Here is a 22,665-nt window from a genome sequence, read left to right as displayed (position 1 = left end):
TTTCTCTACTGACCGTTCGAGAACCATGGCGTGACAGTCAAGGCCAAATCCGTGCCGCCCCCTTATTGCACATGTGGTACAGTAGCGCTATCATAAGTACGTTCGCGTGGTCACGCAACAATAGAAAGAATACTGATAACATACTTATGTGTAACTTGAAAAGATATTTGTTCGTTGCGAGTGTTTCAAAAATGGAAACAGTAGCGTGACATCTTACTCGAAAATTAACAACATTATGTAGATATAACTGTGTTTGTTGTGCGAATCTACGAGAAAACTATTCGGATAGTGATTGGTTGCCTTTATGTCCTATATTTTTTTCATATCTTTAAAATAACGTAGTGTATAAAGTAGGTCATTTCGAATAATATTAATGGATTTGCATACGCATGCATTACTATGTTCCACAATTGAGAAATTCCATACATACTCCAAATTGTTATATCATAAATAACCTATACCGTGTAGTATCATTATCGAAAGTTTTAGTCACCGATAATGGGATTAGGTCTTCGGTCGAAGATACCACTGATTATTATATCAGTTTTCCTTCTGTGGCAGTCGTCAAAAGTTTGGCTAAGTTTTACTCAGGAGAAAACTAACAGAGAAGGTAAAAATGTACAATTATCTGGATACATCACAACTTGATTTGAACATCTGAGCCTATTTTTTTTATGTTTTTTATATAATTAAATATCTTATTTTGTAAAATGTTGGAAGTAATACTACCAGTATAGCTGCTAATTATATACTTTCTGCACATGTTCAATTCAAAGCTTTTTAGTTTATTATATCGAACACTATATCTAACCTGCTTTCAATTCATTAACACGTTCCATCTTATGTGGGGCGTATACGCCCCACGCCGAATTTTCCGTTCAAGCCATTTTGAATTCTCATTGCAAAGTGAAGAATTTTTAAAAAATTTGTTGTAAAGTCATGCATTGATATTTTAATAATGAGTACCACCCTATCGAGCCGTGGGGCGTGTAAATGCGCCCCACGCGGCGTGCCAATCATTTTTCTACTGTCTTCTTTTTCAAACTGCACATATCGAGTTTCAGTTTCTCATTTATTCGCGAGTTGTTGTGGCAACAATTAGCGCTTGATTAAAGCCGGCGTTTGTTTAGTTAAGTTTATAGAGTGTGTTCCTAAGGTAAAATAATTTTTATTTCAGTATTACAGGTTTGCATCTTTTGTCTTTAAAAATTCCTTTTACAAAATAATTATACAATGTTTTCCCCTTATAATCAGAAATGGCTTTGCGAAATGAAAATTCTTCAAGCGATGACTCTAATGTTGAAGTAAAAATGAAACGCCGTAAGATTACATGAATAAGTTCTTCTGAAGATTTTTCAACAGACACTTCAAGCGAAAGAATATCTTTTCATCGTTTTTCTACACACTGCAATATGATTTTATCCAGTAGCGAAGACGAAGAAGATGAATTCAGTATTAACAATAACAATACAGCTACTTCTCATACAGACTGGACTGATCCTATTGGAAACCAACCATGGCTTATACCTTTCGTTGGTACACCCAGTTCCAAATTATGAAATGAAAATTATGAGAAAGCAGAAGACATTTATTTATTGCTACTAAATGATAAAATCTTAAAAATTATAGTTGAAGAAACTAATTGCTACGCAAAAAAAAGTATTATTAGATAAAACATCATCGCGTTTAGGTGAATGGAAACCGACAAACAAAAACGAGATCAAACAATTTTTTGGGCTCATCATGTGGATGGGAATAGTAAAACTTCCTAATATTCCTTCTGTAATAATGTCAAGAAATCGTTTCAAACTCCTTTTGCGAATGTTGCAATTCTCTGATAACGAAAATGAAAATGAAAATGTGAACGATTTTCTGTATAAAGTCAGAGTAATAATTGATATGTTAAATGAAAATTTTCAGAAGTATTATGATGCAAGTGAAATTGTTTATGTGGATGAATTTCTAATTCCCTTTCGAAGTCGCATCATTTCTAAGGAATACATGAAGCAAAAGCAACACAAGCACGGTATAAAAATATTTAAATTATGTTTGGCTGTAAGGTACACAATGACTTTTCATCAAAAAAAGGGAAAAAGACAAATGCAGAGAAAATGACGTCTACGAATGCAGTTATGACATTGTGCAAAAATATATTTGGTAAGGGTCATACAGTGTGTACCGGTAATTGGCACACAAGTATCGAATTAGCAAAAAAATAAATTGCTGGAAATACTCATCTCATTGGAACAATGCGATCAAATCACCATGGAATTCCAAAAGATCTGGTTGCAAAGTAATTAAAGCGAATTGAATATATTGCCAAAGAAAGCGGGGATGGGTTAACTTTGCTAAAATGGAAAGACAAGCGTGAGATTCTCTTATTATCAACAAAGCATTCTGACGAAGCTGTCGTACCGGAAAAAGGAAATGATTGCATAAAACCAAAAATTCTTATAGATTATAATAAAGGGAAGCCTTATGTACGTGTGTTTGATCAAATTGCATCGTACTGCAATCCTTTGGGCAAATCAATCAAATGGTACAAACAAATTATATTTGAGCTTTGTTTAAACACCGCTGTTATGAATGCATGGATTACATATAATAGTCTTACACTCAATAAAATATCAAGCCTTGAATTTAAGAAAAAATTAGCTATGTATCTAATGTCCAGCAGTGATAATAATCAGATTGGCATGTTTGGCTTGGTAAAAAAATGCTGTAAAATTTGTTACCAGAATATTGTTAAAGACATTGATTTAGAATCAGCAACAAGTTCTATCAGAAAAATTGAAACTCGCTGTGATAGTTGTAACAATAAACCGGAGTTATGTTTAGCATGTTATTTCTATTTTTGTCATTGTAAGAAAATATGTAACGTAAACAAAGATATTAAAAATATTTGAAATAAAATGTTATATTTTAAATTAATTTTGACATCATTAAAAAAAAATACTGTGTAAGGGCATGCAACTCGCCTGGTAGAATAAATGATCAACCATGTGTTTGCTAAATAATTGCTTAAAATTAAATATATTTTTGTTGTTCTCTAATGCATCTTAGACTCTACATCCTTTTCTTAATAATTATGGTTTTTGTACTATAATAAAAAGTGTGGCAAAACTATGTATTAATCGTAATAGCGTGGGACGTATACGCCCACGTGGCCTGAACGGAAGGTAACCAAAAACTGGTCCGGCACGAAACGTGTTAAACATTTAAAAAAAAATTTGCAATTAATATTATAGGTTTTTTATATGACCTTGTTTAATATTTTAATGTATCATATAAAAGCTAATATTTGAATGTTTATGTCTATGCATTGACCAACAATTTTAATTAAAGTTAATCAATTTTCTTGATTTTGATGGATATTTGCTAAGTTGTGTATAGCACGGCTTCAAGACGAGCAAGTGATAACATTAAGCCAAAAAGATGAATGGACTCAACAGAAGGTTCGCATTGCAGTTTATTATGAGGCTCTATGTCCAGATTCACGTAGTTTCTTTATGAAACAATTATTGCCTACATATCACAAGATTCCAAATATTATTGTAGTGGAATTGATACCTTATGGGAAAGCTACAGTAAGCTATTTTATAAAATAATAAGCACTGAAGAAAATAGAATGTAATTGATTTTTATTATTTAAAATTAATTTTATAAAGTAGAAATATATCTAAAATGAATAGGAATATGTTCTACATAAGTTAAAAGAATTGTGCTTTAAATATAAACTTTCTTGCAGACAGTGAAAACAGATCGTGGTTATAAATTTATGTGCCAACATGGACCTATCGAATGCAATGCGAATATTATTCATGCATGTTCTATACACATTCTAAAGAATTCATCCAGTCAATTAGAATATATATCGTGTATGATTAAAAATAACTTAGAGCCAGTTAATATTATGGAAATTTGTGCAAGGAAGATGAATGCAGATTATAAGGAAATTTTCAAATGTTTCACTGGAGAAAAGGGTAAAGAACTTCTAGCTAAATATGGAGAGCAAACAAATTTGTTACAACCAAGAATTTCCTTTGTACCAACTATAACCATCAATGGGGTGAGTTTAGAATTGTTTTTATCTATAACATCTCTTCAGTTATATGCATGAATTTGGGTTAAATAAATTATGAAATAAGATAGTTGAGCACAAGTTTAAAAAATTCTTAATCAATCGTCTCCATACATACCTTATGTAATATATATTTTTAGAATTCAGACCACCAGGCAAGGATACTAAAAAATTTGCTGCAGGAAGTGTGTCTACATCTTAAAGTTGTGCCAGAGAGTTGTAAATTATAAAAGTAAAATCAATATTTATCAAACATATCTTTTACCAGACATATATGATATATATAATATTTGTTACATAAATGTTCATATGTTCAATATACATACAAACGAAAACTTCTCGAAAGAGAAACCTTGATCATTTTTATATAAAATATTGAAGATACAATTGCATATTGCAAACTAATATATTTGTTGTTCAAACAAAGATCAAAGAATCTTCTTCCTAAACAAAAATGTATAAAAAATTACTGTGCTCCCATTAACCGATATGATCCTTCTGCTTTAATTTGTTTGTATTACCTAAAAAAAAGTTTGAATTACAACCGAAGAACCCTGAAAATCATAAAATAAATATATCGTTATTAGTAGTCTTCTAATCTTATATCCTTAAATTTATAAAAATATTTTTTACAATTATAAAACTCATCTTACAGCGTATAAAATTGAACTTGATATTACATAAATAAACAATGATATTTCAAATTCAAATTTCATTATGTTGCAATAATGAACTTGATAAAATAATCTGATAAAACTATTTCTTTGATAGATGACTGATTCACACTAACATACTTAATATAACAAATATTAGAAAAATGTGTGTTATGAAAAATCATAGTTTAAAATTTTGGCTCTCTATCTAGCACAATTAAGAATCAATCAGTTGTTGAATATATGGGAACAATTTATTAACTTAATATCAACACTTTATACAAACTGTATCGCTTCGTCACGCACGATAAGTGAAATATGCCTTTGATATGACAGAAAATCTCACATACAATAGAAATAATGAATATACACATTTTAGATAGAAGAAAAAGAAACGTACAGCGAGAAGAATACCTCTTGTAACCGAATGAGCAACCATAAAAAATAAATAATTTCTTGTTCGCGTGATGACGGAGCTTCATAAATATCGCATTTAGTATATTTTATATATATTTGTGAAGGAAGGACTGGGAACAAGTGACTCGAATAGAATTTCCAACTATTTATTTGTAACGAACGAATATTTCAAGAAACGATTTTTAGTAAAAACAAGAATGCGATCGTTATTACAACTGATCTCAAGCTACGTTTATTCTTGAGACACAATACTGATTTCTCATATTCCTCTTTTTTTTAAACTTTAATATCGGCTCTTAACGCTTGAGTGAGGGACTCTCGTAAAATTATGCTTCATTTTTTTTAAATACGGAAAAATCAGTGTAGAGTACGTATAATTGGCGACACGAATATAAAATTAATATTAAATATTGGAATATATTCTTTATAACTTAGACTTAAGCACTAACTGTCAATGATCGATGAAACGAGCAATAATGGTTAAGCATTTAAATATAGGGATGTTACTCAAATGAACTCTGTATTACCATTTACAAAAGAACTTCTTCGCGATTACTCTTCCCTTTCTATGTCTTCTTTTCCTTTCCTTTTTCTTTTTCTTTTTACAAAGTAAAAACACTTTCGCTGGGTATCATTAATTTTAACTTTTCCCATCACAACAACGATAAACAACTATCAGAATGATCACAAGTGAAATTAAATTGATTAAGATCTCATTATCCTCTTAAATTTTTTTTTCTCACGATTCGTACACCGCTGACTGAATCCTTGCGAGAATTTCCAAATTGAGGGAAATTTCGAGCGAGAGATTTGTTAACGCGAATCTTTGCTGGCAGAGAATAACTCATATACATAACACATCCTGTTCGGCAAACAATTTCCTAAATATGCCATTGAATAATGATGATGAGATAAAAACAGCTGAAACGAGAGGTCCATTGGTGAATGAAGGAAACGAATTGAGTAGTTGTGACCTAAAAATGAAGATACATTTATTTTGTCTTTTTATGATCAATGCAATCTAGGTCACCAGAAATACAAGTACTTCTCATTTTGTTCACTTCAATATTAAATAATAAAGGACTGTGGAGGAATTGTTTCTTTTTTCTTTTCTTCCTTTTTTTTCGTAAATTAGTTTTATATATATCTATATAAATATATACATATATATGCATATATATAAATATACATATACATATATATATAAATATATGAATATAATATATATTACATATATATTATGACTGAATCACCGATGACACACGCATGTGTTTTCACCGTTCGGTGTCTGTTCATTACTCTTAGTTCTTAAGTAACATTATCGTACGAATCGCACAAAATCACACCAGTTTCTCCGGTTCTAGTTTCTCCGCTTACGAGACGACTGGGACGCACCCTTGGGCGAAGGAAAATATAATGCACCGATCACTGTGACTTGAACGCCATTTTAATCCCTCATCCTTATTTCTCCGTTGTTTTAATTTTTTAAAATATTTCAACAAAAGTGGTGTCGACGTTGCGTGTAAACGCGCGTTCGTTATTTTAAGGCTTTTTAGTGGAGATAAGATACAAACGAGAGATTAGAATGAAAATTGGGTTACAGAACGCACTTGGTGAAATGTATGCTTGTGTGTGTGTGTGTGTGTGTGTGTGTGTGTGTGTAATGCGCATCCTATGTTCTACATACCTATACATACATGTATATGTATGTATGCATGAGTATATATATATATATACATAGGGCATATAATGATGTTGAAAAAGCATAGAGAATGAAGTTTATTATTAAGAATGTCGAGACGCCAATAGGGCTTAATTTGTAGAACGTAGGTCCGAGAATAAAACTACGTTTAAATAAACTTCTCAAAGGTTCTTCATTTTCGGCTTTTTTTTTTCATTTCTATCCTAGTACACTTTTTCTGCGGTAATTTTTTTAAATTATCAGAGGAATTAAATCATCCCGCTTATGGCGCAACAAGAAATCCAGTGTGCATAGAATTATCGATAAGCCAAAGGTCGAAGTTCCTGTTGTCTTTTCAAACTCTGGACAACGATGTCCAAGCCGAATTTTCTTTAGTGAAACGAAATCAACGGTAAGCATGTAAGTTATCGATAAAATCTTTCGTAATTACGTAAGTTATATCAACAATGCAGCATCAAGTTTGTTTCCTTACGAGAATATCGAAACCAACGAAGTCTTAATATTTTTCATGTTTAAATATTTCAATCAATAAATACATTTACACGATGCATTATCATAATAATTGCAGTTATTTTCTTTCTCCGCATACTTCCCCGCCCCCCTCTCTCTCTCCTGACTACTGAGAAAAAGTTTTCTTTCCTTTTTCTTAGTACGTCGAATAGTTGTAGAATTTCTAAAGAAACATTGTAAGAGTTTGCATACAAGAAACAGGGAAAGGCCAAAAAGAGAGGAAAGTAAGAGAACATACTTATTTTAGTTTTATCATCAACATATGCGCGCATCCGTTTTGTTTTTACACATATATCTATCTAACGATTTTTTAATTATACTCTTTTATACGGAAATAAAGTTTTCTTGTATATACGTGTATGTTGTATATTTTCCTTTTTGTTGTATCTGTGTATGTGCGCGTGTATTATGTACTTTTCTGTCAACGTTGTATGTGTATGTGTGACTAAGTATTTTGTGTATTTAAAGATAATGATTTTTAGTGGTATAACTTTTTTTTAATTAAACAATTGCCCGTGTTACTTATCGTTAATGATGATTAACGCGTGTTGGACGTAGACTTTTTCGCATTTTTATAGACATCATTGCGTCCAGATACAAGATTTTTTCACTTTCTGGTCGATTCGCGTTTTGTTAACATTATTTTTTTCTTTGTTTCTTGATTTATTTTAGTACGTCAACACCACTCCAAGTTGCAAGTTTTTCCATTACACAGGTTGTATTCACTTTGATGTCATCATTGTGACGAATTCTAGAGAGACAAAAATTATAACACTTATAATTGTTACTTTAAATTCGAAATTTACATGAAAATGTTGTGAAAGTATTCGCATATATAGGGATTAGATAAATTTAAAAATAATGCGAAAGGATTCGCATAAAACAGTAATGTACAATGAGAATATTTTTTTTATACAACCTTCATAATTAACTTGGCCATCACCATCAATATCAGCCTCCCGAATCATTTCATCTACTTCCTCGTCAGTTAATTTCTCTCCAAGATTTGTCATAACATGTCTGAGTTCCGCTGCGGATATGAAACCATTTCCATCCTTATCAAATACTCTGAAGGCCTCCCTAATTTCCTCCTCACTGTCAGTGTCCTTCATTTTGCGAGCCATCATGGTTAAGAACTCCGGAAAATCGATTGTGCCATTACCTACAATTCCAAGTATTTTTAATTTCGATTTTTTCTGAAATCAGATTTTTCCCAATATTTTTAATAAGAGGATATTAATAACAACATAAAAAGTGTCTCTCTCTTACTTTCATTATGCAAATAAAAAATATATTGCCTATGTTGCGTGCAATGTAGGGAATACAAAAATTGCATAATGACTAAGGAAAAATAATAGTTTAAAACTATAGTAAAATAAAAGTAAAGTAAAATACCATCTGCATCCACTTCATTGATCATATCCTGAAGCTCAGCTTCTGTAGGATTTTGACCTAGGGATCTCATAACTGTACCCAACTCTTTGGTTGTAATGGTACCGTCTCCATCTTTGTCAAATAGTGAAAATGCTTCCTTGAATTCTGCAATTTGTTCTTCTGTAAGTTGATCAGCCTTAAAACAGAAAAATGTATCTTATAGTGACCACTCAGAGAATATTTCATGAATTTTTTTAATTGTAAAACCTAAATTTTAGTTTTCATGTATCTTATCAAAAATGAAATAAAATTATGAAATTACAATTGCATCAACTAATATAATTTTAGGGTACTATTTCCTTCTCCGACAAAAAACAAGAAGGTTAATTTATAATTATTCTCCAATAGAAAACAGTTTAACTATAATATGTTAACATACTTAATGCACTGGCTGTACATTGCTGTATACATACAGAATGACAATTCTATGAAAAATTATATACATGTTCAAGTGAAACTAAACCATCAATATATATTGACATATATATGTATACATTAACAATTTTAATATATACCATTAGAATTAGAACATGAATAATATAAAAGAAATAATGAAATAATCTAATTCTGGAAAGATTATGGAAATTTAATATTTCATCTGGTGTAAATGAAAGGATTACACTAACATCGTTAATATGATTTTACAATGCCTACAACTTCTAAAATGAGACATTTCACTATATAGGTCATCTATATACACTATACGTTCTTCTATATATTTTACACAAAAATATCCATTAAGCGGTCAGATATGTAAGTTGAAAACGAATGTCGTAGAGAAAACAATAACCATAATAATAATTCATGCTTCAGTTGACTATCGATTAAAAGTAAATACTTATCATAGGAACGAATTTACTTTGCATATGCATATCTCTGCGATAAAAAAAAAGAAATTCATACTTCTTCGCGTATGTACTAGAAAGTGAGAAGCAGAGAAAAGAGTAATTTACATTTTCATAATTACATGTGGAATTTTGCGCATTAAAGGTAATACTAAGCTCTTAACAGTGGAAAACGTAATATTTTAGGTTATGCGGCGAAAATGATGAGAGACAGCTCACAAAGTATTAGGCTTGGAAGTAATAATTTGATACTTTGTAAATGGTGATAATAAGAACTACAATTTGGTGGGGAACAGATTTCGAATCTGAATTACAGTTTAATTGTAAAAAGATAGTTATGCTGGAAATATTATATACACCAGAAAAAGTTATGGAGACACGGTCAGCAATTTCATTTGGTTTCAATTCCCATGAAGAAAGTAGCATCTGCGACAATTGATCGAAGGTTGGGCACAAGAACGTATAAGGAATACGGGGAACTGGCGCAATGGTGAGAGACCGCGAAAATCAATAGTGAGGTATATACCGTGTAACGGTTGATTGTCGAACCCTGCACAACTACATCGTGAGAGAAAGTACCACCGAAGATACGAAAAGGAAAATTCCGATGATATAAAAATTGCACGGAATCATCTTGATTTCTTATAGTCTTGCTAGTTCCAAGAAAATTTTATCAGACGATAAATATAAATCTGAAAGTAGGGCAATGATTTGTGCTTTCACTGTATAGCATTGTAGCTACACAAACCAAATTTACTAAATATAAAAGCTATAAGACCGAACATATGTATTATTAAATTAAAGTAACATTTTCATGTGAAAAATACTTCACGGGTTTTTCTTCGTAAGGAAATAACGCCCAAGTCGAATTCCGGGATGCAATTGCCAAATGTGTACATATATATATATATGAAAGAAGAAGAAAAGAAATCAGATTCTGTACGCCAATTGGACGTTAGTAACTTTGTACGAACTGGAAGTGAAGTTAACTTGGTAAGGGAAGTGTACCGATAGCAAATTATCTCGCACAAGATTCGATAATCTCAAGATAAGCTATCTTGATCCGGCAGAACTTCGAAATTCACAATATTCGATGGGAGCGGCTTTGACATCATTCGATTTGAACGTAATCGTTACAAATTATACTGACATATACATACAACGTACACGTACCACAAGACAACATTGATTTGCGATATGTTTATGTTGTTGTTTTTCAAGGAAATTGCCGATCGATCGTACGGAATGTTTTCGAAAAGATTATCGTAGGCCACTCTCGACTTGTAACATTTTCAGGAATTAGGAAAACAAGTGTGCAGCTACTGGAGGAGGAATGGATCGATAGTCTGCGGTCCATCTCCATGTACCGGCCATTACGAATGTAATATATCAAAATAGTGCGTAGGTAAAAGCAAATTTAGGCTAAAGGCGAGAAACATCATACGAATAAAATGAACAAGCAGGACTGTAACCGAAACGAAAAAAAACGATATTTTCGTAAATGTATATCGGAAGAGACTGTTGCACGTGCACTCGGCGCGTCAATGCGGCAAACGAAAGCCAAGACGATGGTGAGGGCGACGGCGAGGGCGAGGGGACTGCTGCCGACCGATGTCCGTTCGCATAGGTACACGCAAGTACACGCAAGCACGCACAAACGGAACGAACGAACGAACAAACGAACGAACGAACGAACAAACGAACGAACCAACGTACGGCAAGGCACATGCAAGCCAGACACATCCGGAAACAGAGTTAATCGTACTTACCATTTTGGCTCGTTTTTACGTCTCGGGTATTCACGAAGATTTCAAATATCGCTTAAGCACTGGACACAAAAGGATGCTGTTTCACAATTTACCCGGACGAACGTGGAGGGAAAGAAAACTCGTGTGTGCACGAAAGCACGGACAGACACGCAATACGACACGGCCGACGAGAAACGTACTCGGGACAGCAATGGAGTCCACCGTTCTCTCTCGGTGTACGAGCCTCTCTGCCACTTGCCTCAATCAGGTATCACTACGCTGCCCCTAACGGGCTACACGACAGCGCCTCCCGATTGGTCGGTATCCTAGGCGGGGGTTAAGGGGAGTTCACGCGGCGATACGCCGCGTCGTTCCCTACGCGGCCGACAGATAGTCCCGTGCGGCTTCCCCTCTGTGAAAACCCTGAAAAAACGACTGGTTTTTAATTGGACAAATGGGAAGAAGTAGGAACGACACGACACCCGATCTACAGAATGCTCGACACGGACAACCGTGCAAATCCGTTTTACATGCGGAGTGGGTGCGGTCGTGTTTACAGGACAAGTCCGGGCGAACTAACCGGGCCTGTGATTGGCCGACGCGCACCTGCAATGCGTCAGGCAGCCGTGCGGACTGTGCCGCCGCCGGCTACCGGGTCAAAGCCGGGCTTCCCTGCGAGAGATGGCTCGAATGCAATGAGCGCGTTTTTCGGGCGCGTTTAGTCCTACACCTCTCTTTCTTCGTTTCGCTCATTTTCCCTCTCCATTCCTTGTCTCCCTCTCTTTTATTCTATCTTCTATTCTATCTTTGTCTCTATGTTACTTTCCTTATCTATCTTCGTTTACTACCTTTTCTGTTTCTCTCTTTTCTCCCACCTACCGCCCCTTCCAACCCCCCTTCGTTCTACTCTAGCGTTACTTCTCTTTTTCTTTCTCTTTGCGGTTCGTCTTCTCCCCTTCGATTTCTTACGATTTCTACCTAGCTCCTAGCATTGCAAACTTGCTTACGATTGTATTTGGATCGAGTACCTGAGTTCGGGTCACTACGAAAATTGCAATTGCCAGTAAGGAAATAATGAAAAATCGAATACACATGTAGAAAAATATTATGTATTACTGGTTAATGGTTATACTCGGATTAAACACACAGATAAAATTATTATATCATGGTACCGACTATCCTTTTGTCCATCTTTCCTCTTTACTATTTTATTCGTGTAAGGTTAAATGTACGCTAAACTCTTGTTATTTTGAGAGCAAAGAAGCTTGACAACGCTTTCCAATTTTTTCCGTTATTAATACATTACGGATTTCGTGGAATTATAGTAAACATAACATAAGCGAAGCACGAGAAAACAGAAATGTTGATAACAACAAATACAGAACTTGGCTTCCTTATTGTTTCTTTCTGTATCATAGTTAATTAGTATTGTGAATAAGAATTAAACAATGTTTAATATGATAATTTCGGTAGCCTTTCTTCTTCTTCTTCTTTGTAACAAAGATGCTCCATAGAAATTATATTGAAATTATGTTTTTATTACATGTTGATTATTCGGAGTAGAAGCACAAACGTCGTGACATAAAAGTTATTACATATGTTCTCGACGATTTTTTGACAGATTTGAAAATCACAATGAGCATAAAAATAACTGGAATAGAAATTAAATTTTATGACTAACGTCTATCTTTCTTTACCAAATGTAAATTGGTAAAAGTATGTTACGATTACATAACCATGAAATTTTCATTATCAAAATATAATATATATAGTATTTCTTATATTTTCCGAAATGTTCAAGAGAAAAGGAAAGTGTAAAGTAAGCATCGAAGAGGCATTTTTACCCTGAACAAAACGAAATTAGCATAAAATATGAAGCAAACAATGAAATATATTAATCATCCTTATTTCCAGCAAGAAAAAAGGAATGATTAGTTTTGAGCTTTTAACAAATAGATGTGCGAATTAAATTTTACTGAACAATTTGTCAAAATAGGATACAATGACAGAGTAAGGAAAAGAATTGTCTCGAAGAAGTTCTAGCTCTAATGTGTAACGGCATTTAAAGATTGTTTGTTGAATTATGAAAAGTACTGCATTCATCTTTTGTGTTTTACTACACATATTTTTATTGCAATGATAATTTTTTTTAAACGTATAAATATTAATACTTTTGGAATTATAATTAAATACGTTACGGAGACGATAATTAATAATATTGATTAAATTTTGCTGGGGGTAGTACATATTTTCTTTATCCTATATTCCTTGAGGTAGCGAGAATATCAACTGGGCCCATGAGATTCATTGGCCACGTGTCGTGTACTTAAGTGTACTGATAATTGCAATATTGTAATCTCTCCCGTTCGATCTTCGATTTTCGACCGTTTTCTTGACATGACTGGAAATCTCTATTTAAATAACAGCGGTTGGGTGGAAAACAGAGGAACTCTGGAGCGTTTAGGATATGCGATAGCGGCTTCTCTCTTCCTCCCCCCCAACGCTGCCCCTCTCTCTTTCTTTCCCGAGTCACTACGTTCGTACTTCGTCCTCCGGACGATATTAGGTCACGATGGGTTAATGCTTACGGACTATGTGAAACGTTTTAAAATCGCTTTCAGTGTATCTAGAATAATGTCAGCTAATAGACAATGTACTTAGAATTAGTACACAAATGTTCTCGATTGTTGAATTTCTGACCAATTTGGACAATTTTTTGTTCACCTCATAGAGAACCTAATTTCTATTTGAAATAGTAATTTGAGTCAAACAACAAAGTAAGTATATCATATGGCATATCGAACACAGAAATTCCACAAGGGTTGTGTAAAACAAATTTCTTCTTTAAGAAACGAAAGAATAGAATATTTCTTTTATATTCTTTTGTTGTTTTTTCTAAACTGGACCTCAAAAAGATCGGAAACATAGATAGTATCAAATACGTAGTGTCACTGTAGTATTTGAACAATACAATCATTTTACTCCTAAGATGTTCTTCAGTGGCAATACAAATTATTACAAATACATGGAACACCAAAAGTTGATAAAAAATGATATTTTAATAAGTAAATCTCGACTCAACTAACTCCTCAGTTATTTCAGATCAACCATTCAATTATCAATAAAGATTAAATTTATAAAACGAATTTATAATAATGAAATATGTACTGCTAAAACCTGCATAGTATCAAGATGCAAAATATAGTAAAGCTCCATGAACAGAATGAACTAATTATCCGAACGCTCTACTCTTCGGACATGCCATTATTCGAATACTCTGTTATCCATATAGAGAGTTACTATAATTAGCGACACGTAGTTGGTTCGATCATAACGACTTTAGCACAAAGTTTCTGTAGTTGTTGACAAATTTTTGTAATGTAAGAGAAAGAAAGATGTTGAGATAGCCAGACAAACTGACAGTTTATCTAAGCAATTGAAATTCCATAGCAGAAAACTAAGACCTTTCTGGTCTTTTTATTAATTCGGATACCGATGGGTCTTTTGTAATACGCATCGCCCTGGTTATTCATAAATAAAGTTGTTTAGAAAAAATCAATAGACATTTTTTCTAATCGAGTACCATTTTAAATATAAATTAGATGAAAATGTCATCAACTATCGATGATTTTCCAAAAATGATGATTTCCAAATGTAGTTTCTGGTTTTTTATGTCTTAAAAAAGTAATTTATTTCACAGTGAAAAAAATATACACATGATTCAAATTTTTGTATAAGCAATACATAGTGTCGAGAAAGATCAAACAGACGAATGGAACGAAAATAGTTCTATAAATTCCAGTGCAATCTACCTATTCCATACTTAGTTTTAAAGCATAATGAATATTAAACAAGAAAAAGACTCAATTTTTTCATTAAAATCAGTTAATCAGTTATTATATATATAGACACAGTAATTGGCACCGTCACAGTAATCGGATCCCTTACCCTATATTTAGTTAATCTATTCATCGGTAATTTGCTGATTTCTGTAGCTCAAAAGTCGGTCGAAGATTTCGATAAAATGATTGAATTCTATCGGTGATTTTACCTGAAACAAAATATTTAGGTAGCCTATTTCGCGTGGACCTCCCCTTGCATTTCCACCCCAGAAGTGGCGGCGGTTTCAATGTCCTTTCATAGAATTGGTCGATATCTCCTTAAATAAAAATAATACGCGTACGCGTTCGCATGGCAAAAGAATATATGTAGTGTGTTAAACGAATATGTCGCCCACGGGGCTAATAATACATATATCCGACGTTGTGAGACAAAACGGATATACACATACGCTATTACACAAAAATATTTGATTTCTCACAATTATCAAAATTTTCATTTACATTTTCAAAAGAAAAGGAGGATTAAGTAATTAACACGATCGTTGCCGTTGTACCTGAAGAGAAAATTTCCGAAATTTGACCAAAATACAAAAGAAATTACGTAATAATAACCACGAAGATAACTTTCTAAATACTGAGTCATTATTAACTGCTTTAGGAAAAATTCTTTCGGTATCTTAGCTTCATTGAGATTTCGTGGTCATTTTCAAATTTGTAAATTGAGATTCAAATTTTCAAATTATTGTTTTAATTCAAGTTCAGACCATTTCCAGAAATAATAACATGGTAACATTAACATAGATACATTATTAATAATGGATAGGATAAGGGGGTCGATTACCGTCGGGGTACCAATTACTGTGTCCATATTAATTATACTTACTTTTAAAGCATAATGAATATTAAAAAAGAGATATATAACATATATATTAACTGATTTTAATGAAATAATTGAATATGTCTTTTTTAATATTCATGATGCTTTTCACAGTAATTGGGTCTCATGTAAGATTTAGATATAAATCATAAAACTTCAATTATTGCGGATAACAAAATGTATGATCTTCGTCGTTCTGATTTACGATCGTGCATAGACGCCAGATCAAGACTTATGCCCCCACTGTGATTTCATGATGTGTTCTGCCTCTATCGTGTCTGTGTCACGATGTCACGTGAATAACCCGGAAATATTTTTATATCGCAAGCTTGATTATGTCAAAAGTAAAATAAGAATGTAACCAAACAGTTCTCACTTTTTCAATATAATGAATTCTACACATATTTTCACGTATACTATAAATGCTTAACATTCGCAGTCTAATTATTAAAATGAAAAATCAACAAGTTCATTACGAGATTTTATACATATAATAGATTATGGTTTACCTCTTACTGGAATAATTAAAATTTTCTATATTCAATTAAAGATGGAAAAGTGAATTTTACATTTTTTATTGTAAACATAATTCATTCTGGAAAGGATTCAAAGATCGTACATATGTCCATTGTGACCTTGCGATTTTTAAAAAATTGGGTACATAACAAAAATTTATTATGATACTGTATGTTCTTTTTAATATTATTGATTGTCTAATTTAAAACGTGAACATGCACACCTTAGTAAATAAAATATAATGCTACAAACGGGATCCGTTAGAAGTAACGAATGACGAACGGTTTTCAGATAAAACGGTAATAGCAAATCTGTTATTTAATAGACTGCAGATATTGGTAAGAGGATAGATTTAAAAAATTCAATCGCACTCATGGTAATTAAGTAAACATTCATTCACATTGAATGCTAGTTTCAACAAAAATCTGCTTCACTTGCAAATCAAATAGTTCATTTCTATACCATAATATAATTTTTAAAGCTATGTTCATAAACTAAAATATGCGTTTACCATGTGAGGAATTGGTGATTTAACTGAATAATCCACTTATAGACTATACCTTGTTTTTGGTGTATTGCAGTGCTGGGAACGGTTGGGGCTCCTCAAATGCTTGCTTCCCCCACCAAACTTCTGTCTGGCGTGCATCTTTGTCGAGTTCGCTGGTGTCTTCATTTCCCCACCGCAGTGTCGCCAAGTAATACCCAAATGGGTAGTTTTTTCATCTCCTCCTTTTCCCCTTCCATTATCCCATTCCACCACCATTTTTTTCCGTGAGGAAATGTTTTTCGCATACCCCGGCTCTCCCCAGCGAGGTCCCTGGGGAGACCCGGGGTTATGTGGGACTGTCTCCAGGGGGGGGGGGTACCCCTGGGGACTACCCACTAAAACCTCACGCCCACCTAAGCTAAAGGAGAGGTGCCTGGATCACGCGAGTACTCAACAGGACACCTCCCAGCTAACATACTACCCGAGGGAGGGGGCTAGCCTCCCCATAGCCTACACTATAAGACCCCGGGCGGAGGGTTCCGCCCGGTGTCCCCATCCCTGGAGCCTTCGAATTGGGCTTCCCGAGCCCCAACTCGGTCCACCCCGGAGTCTTCGTGCCCCGCTCGGAGCCGCTGTCCCGAAGGAACCAGCTCCGGCCGAGTCAAGAAGACGCCGCCACCGGAAGGAAGGGCCGTCGGAGGCGCGATCCGGCACGCCCCGACCCTTCCTACCCCACCCCCCACGGATCCCCCTTCCCTAGGGGAGGGACGGACCGACACCCCCCTACACCGAGAATACTCTCGGGGGGTGTCGTCCCAACACGGGGGAAGCTATGCTCCCCCCGGGGGTCCGGGTCAGCTCGCACCCCGAGCCCCGAATCCACCGCCCCCAATAATGGAGGCACATCAGGACGCGGGTGTCTCCCCGCGCCAACCCTACTCCGCCAACCCGAATCCCATTCCACCACCATGAGCACACTCCAACGTGTGGTGTGGAATGGAGATGTTCGCCCCACTCAATCCCCTTCGCCCAGGCGCAATGTGTCACACATTACTCTGGTTATCAGAGAGGGGGTACATTGTATTCCCCTCGATTTTCTCGACCTGGCGACACTGCCCCACCGTACGTAGCTTCGTAGCAATACACAACAGGCGAAGTGCGTCCTTTCTCTATGGTAACGACGCTTACTGGAAGGGGACAGTGGGCACTACGGTCGGACGGTTTTGCCTCAATTGAGACAAATATGGTCAGCCCTGGTGTGCATATACAAAAGTGCATGCATGTACAATAGTGTGCACCAGACAAGATGCTTAATTAATTATGTGTAAATAATTCTGATTTAGAATGTGTTAAAATCAAGATAATTTTCTTTTCACGGGAAATTTTGTTCCGATTTATTACCTATGTATTGTGTATATAGAAATTATTTGATGGATAATAAAAATACCAGCCAACTATGTATTATGAGACGTACCAAGAAGTAATTTTCCATCTTGAAAATTATTCCATAAACTACCGCAATGTCCATTTAAAGATTACACATAATTTAACGTTATAACTTATGTTATTTTTTGCTGCAGTATCTCTCTTGATATTGTGAAAAATATTTTGATTTAACGAGCAACTCCGATCTGTAGGAAGATATCAAATTTGGCGGGAAAACATTGGCAATTTATTAATAACACTGTTCGACAAATTTTTACTTTTTTCAAAATCGCAACTTCGTGTAAATGTTTCTAATAGAGCTTCGTGAGCTGGACACCAATCTGAAATGTTTTTTAAAATTGTCTTATGCTTTAGTAGTAATAAGATGCTATAGTTAAATACTACAGTATCAGTACGGAAACGTACATAAATAATGGTTAAAGTGAAAAAAAAACATCTAAAATGTGCCAATTTTTACAGGAATTTTTCAAATTATTTTAAAAACTAAACATGCAGGAGAAAATCTTATTGTTCCACTCGACAGAGCGTACCTTCGATGTACGGGTTGTATCCGTCTATTGTATTTTCCATTACAAAATTTTCAATAGTAAAATAACGGATTCAAGTGAAATATCCCTCAATATACGATAATAATATTTCTCTACGATTCGAGATACGATTATTGCAACAAAGATCTTATGTATGATCTTATACGCTATATCTTATATGTATATCTATATGTGATTTTATAATATTTATATAGTATTACAATTATAGTATATTTAGATAATTTCGTATGCATACTAGCTTTTCAAATACGGAATTTTTAAAAACATAAAAACATTCCATAACTCATATCATTAAATGTTATAATTAAAGTTACAATAAAAAGTGTTAAAGTGAAAAGAAATGTACAGCCCCAATGACGACTCGGTCAAATTGTACAGAAAAATGACGTAGCTTTAAAAATGTAAATACACAGACCGTTTGGTTCCGCCTTTAAATGCAAGCGTATCGCCAACAATTGGTTTATATGAAACGTTTCCTTTTCCCTGTACATATACAACGGTCACGGATTCGTCATACACAGTTTTGTCTCACGTCACACAATAATATAATCACTATATATTCAAAGTGATTAACCAAACTACATGCGTGAATCACTTTTTCATTCTCATACAGTGAGGTGTTCTTTGCTCGTTCCTTAGATCATAGTTTTTATAGAGCCTTCGTCATAATTAAGACGTACTTTACTAATACAAATTTACTTTAAAGTAGTAAGATGTCATTTCTATAAATTGAAAATATTTCAAATTGTAGTATTCTTAGACCATATGCATATACTTTATAGACCCGGCATAGGTATAGGATATGCACAGGACACAGTGTTCCAAGATAACGGAGTACATACATACTGATGCCCACAACTGACGTCACAAGATGATTCAAAATGGTGGATAGTGTATTCGACATATGTATATATTGTTCTTGCTATTCTTTTTTTTTTAGTAAAGTAAGTTGTGAAGAAATAAATACAGGTTTCATACTATTAACATCTACATTAATATTTAACTTTTTTCAAATTATAATTGACTTAATGAGTTGGCACTATTTAAAATAATTCAAATAAAGTAAAATTGAACAAGTAATGAAATGAAATATTTATGCAGAATGAGATACGGCGGCGACTCCCTTCTCCCCTTTAACAATAATCTTGGGACAGGGCATGTTATCTGTAGCCGGGTCTACGAAAAATAAAATGTATTATTTCTTACGGGGCATTTAAAAGACATTATTTATTATCGGTTATGTCTTTGAAATTGGTATTGAAGTGTAGCTTTTAGTTTAATAAAGATATTAATTTGAGACTTTCGCGGAGTTTCTACTGTTGAGGTTTTCGTGTCTTTTTCGAATTGTTTCCCCAACACTTCGCAAGTATTGCAGCTAGCCTCATCAGGGTCAGAAGACACACTGATACATTATCAGACGCGGCTTACACCCGACAGTCTGAATAGGTGGAGCAATAAAGATATTACTTCCCAAGAAAGGGAATTGAAAGCAAATGACCAAGTCTGCGTATAGATAAGTTTGCTTACAATTAGTTTCAAAGTTTACAAATTCTTTGATAAACATAAATAGTAAAAACAGAAATAATTGTCCCGCTTTCCAAAATAATGCTAAAACATGTTGTGTTTCAATTAGTTACATATATGACTTGTATCTGCGGATTTCAATGTGCGATTTTCGTTTACGATTTCTGTTTCGGTTAACGAGAACAGCTTGTAGTAGATATCTTATAGACTATAGAGGAATTCTCAAACCGACTGATCTTTCCGATCATTATCACTATCTACAATTATTTGATTTCTTTTAGTAAGGTATTAGATATGATAGGCGATCAAATTCCAACAAAGAAAGATGATCTTGATAAGCAATCAAGATTTTCTTGGTTGTTACTAAGAAACATATTAACAGTTAACGCGTTACGGTAGAAATACTTAACAAAATAATTATTAGATGCATTTTAAAATAATTTTTAATCACTAAAATGCGAATCTTATCTGTATGTCTACATTACAGTTTCTAAAAATCTTCAAAACTAAATATAATAGAATTAATATGATTTTATTATTTCATATTATTCTGAATTTATTGAATTTATAAAATTCAAGAAATAAAATTTCGTTCTACGGAAAATGATAAATACTTAAATATATAAATTGCTAGTTAATATTAAACTTTAGTTTTTTAAAATGTGACTGCAGATATAACAATTTCATTAATAAACGTACATCGTGTTTTACAATTATTTATTCGCATTACTTATGTAGTTCCAACGTTAACCTTGTGTTTCATACAATGATAGGCTATACTATTTTGGACATGTAAGTACACATATATATTATACATAGAAATTAATATGTAATTAATGTTTCTCGTTTCTGTATATGGCGTTTCTAAAATTGAGATTTCATAGCATCATCAAGTATAACTGCAAAAATTAAATTAAATGATAATAAAGATGCAGTCAAATTTTCCTATTCCATAATTTTCCAAACTTGTATAATAAATATCCGTAATATACTTATAACTGTACTGCGATCTGTATGCAGTTTGGGCAAATGTGAGTAGGCAAAACACAAAATAGTAAAAACGTTAGACATTTACAAATTTTGTTACATTTATTTCAACCTATTAACATTGTTGAGAACATGGATAAAACCTGTTTGTCGCAAATGAAGGCAAACAAATTTTTATTTTCTAGTTATCACGAATGTTTCTACACGTTCATTATTTTATATATACATAGGTTGGGGAAAAAGAAATCCATTACTTTTATGTGAACTTCAAGACTTTATTTAGCATGTTTCGGATTGTCCGATTTGGGTCAAATATGCACCGTTTTGTTCTATAATTTGTTGCCATTTTAAAGGTAACTTCATAAAGCCTCTCTCATAGAAGTCTTGGTCCCTATTGGCGAAAAACTCTAGTAATCGATTTTCACAATCTTCTCTTACTTGGTGGGACTGGAAAGGAATCATTTATTATGAGTTGCTTCCATATGGCCAAACAATAAATTCGGATCTCTACTGTCAACAACTGGACCGTTTGAATCTAGCGATTGACCAGAAACGGCCAGAATTGGCCAACAGGAGAGGTGTTGTGTTCCAACAGGACAACGCCAAGCCGCACACGTCTATAGTGACTCGTCAGAAAGTCCGGGAGCTAGGTTGGGAAGTTTTGATGCATCTACCATATAGTCCGGACCTGGCACCAAGCAATTACCATGTTTTTCTTGCATTGCAAAACTTCCTTAGTGATAAGAAATTGGCATCAAGAGAAGATTGTGAAAATCGATTACTAGAGTTTTTCGCCAATAGGGACCAAGACTTCTATGAGAGAGGCTTTATGAAGCTACCTTTAAAATGGCAACAAATTATAGAACAAAACGGTGCATATTTGACCCAAATCGGACAATCCGAAACATGTTAAATAAAGTCTTGAAGTTCACGTAAAAATGATGGATTTCTTTTTCCCCAACCAATATTATAATGAACGTATAACATGTCACTACATCACTATAATATGTTTTACTTAAATTAATTCTGGTACTCTAATTAGTCATTT

General features: G+C 33.8%; 2 protein-coding genes and 1 long non-coding RNA gene across 3 annotated transcripts; 1 reads left to right on the top strand and 2 right to left on the bottom strand.

Moving 5' to 3' along the window:
* Positions 1-78: 78 nt before the first annotated feature.
* On the top strand, positions 79-6,381 carry LOC143360428 (gamma-interferon-inducible lysosomal thiol reductase). The gene is made up of 4 exons (XM_076799254.1): positions 79-610; positions 3,394-3,587; positions 3,749-4,069; positions 4,222-6,381. The coding sequence occupies exons 1-4, from the start codon at positions 499-501 to the stop codon at positions 4,309-4,311; spliced, it is 717 nt and encodes a 238-aa protein (XP_076655369.1). The 5' UTR covers positions 79-498; the 3' UTR covers positions 4,312-6,381.
* LOC143360429 (calmodulin) lies at positions 6,116-11,622 on the bottom strand. Its single transcript, XM_076799256.1, has 4 exons — positions 11,412-11,622; positions 8,759-8,933; positions 8,283-8,525; positions 6,116-8,114 (listed from the first exon to the last, which is right to left on the bottom strand). Exons 1-4 carry the CDS (start codon positions 11,412-11,414, stop codon positions 8,086-8,088), a joined length of 450 nt encoding a protein of 149 aa, XP_076655371.1. The 5' UTR covers positions 11,415-11,622; the 3' UTR covers positions 6,116-8,085.
* On the bottom strand, positions 11,420-17,348 carry LOC143360430 (uncharacterized). The gene is made up of 2 exons (XR_013083274.1): positions 17,186-17,348; positions 11,420-11,813 (listed from the first exon to the last, which is right to left on the bottom strand). It is a non-coding gene; the product is annotated as an uncharacterized LOC143360430 (long non-coding RNA).
* Between the last annotated feature and the right edge of the window lie 5,317 nt (positions 17,349-22,665).

Source organism: Halictus rubicundus, chromosome 13 (assembly GCF_050948215.1).
Source record: "Halictus rubicundus isolate RS-2024b chromosome 13, iyHalRubi1_principal, whole genome shotgun sequence".
NCBI classification, from domain to species: domain Eukaryota; kingdom Metazoa; phylum Arthropoda; class Insecta; order Hymenoptera; family Halictidae; genus Halictus; species Halictus rubicundus.
The sequence above is the reverse complement of the archived record's forward strand: the minus strand, read 5'-3'. Positions and strand labels throughout refer to the sequence as shown.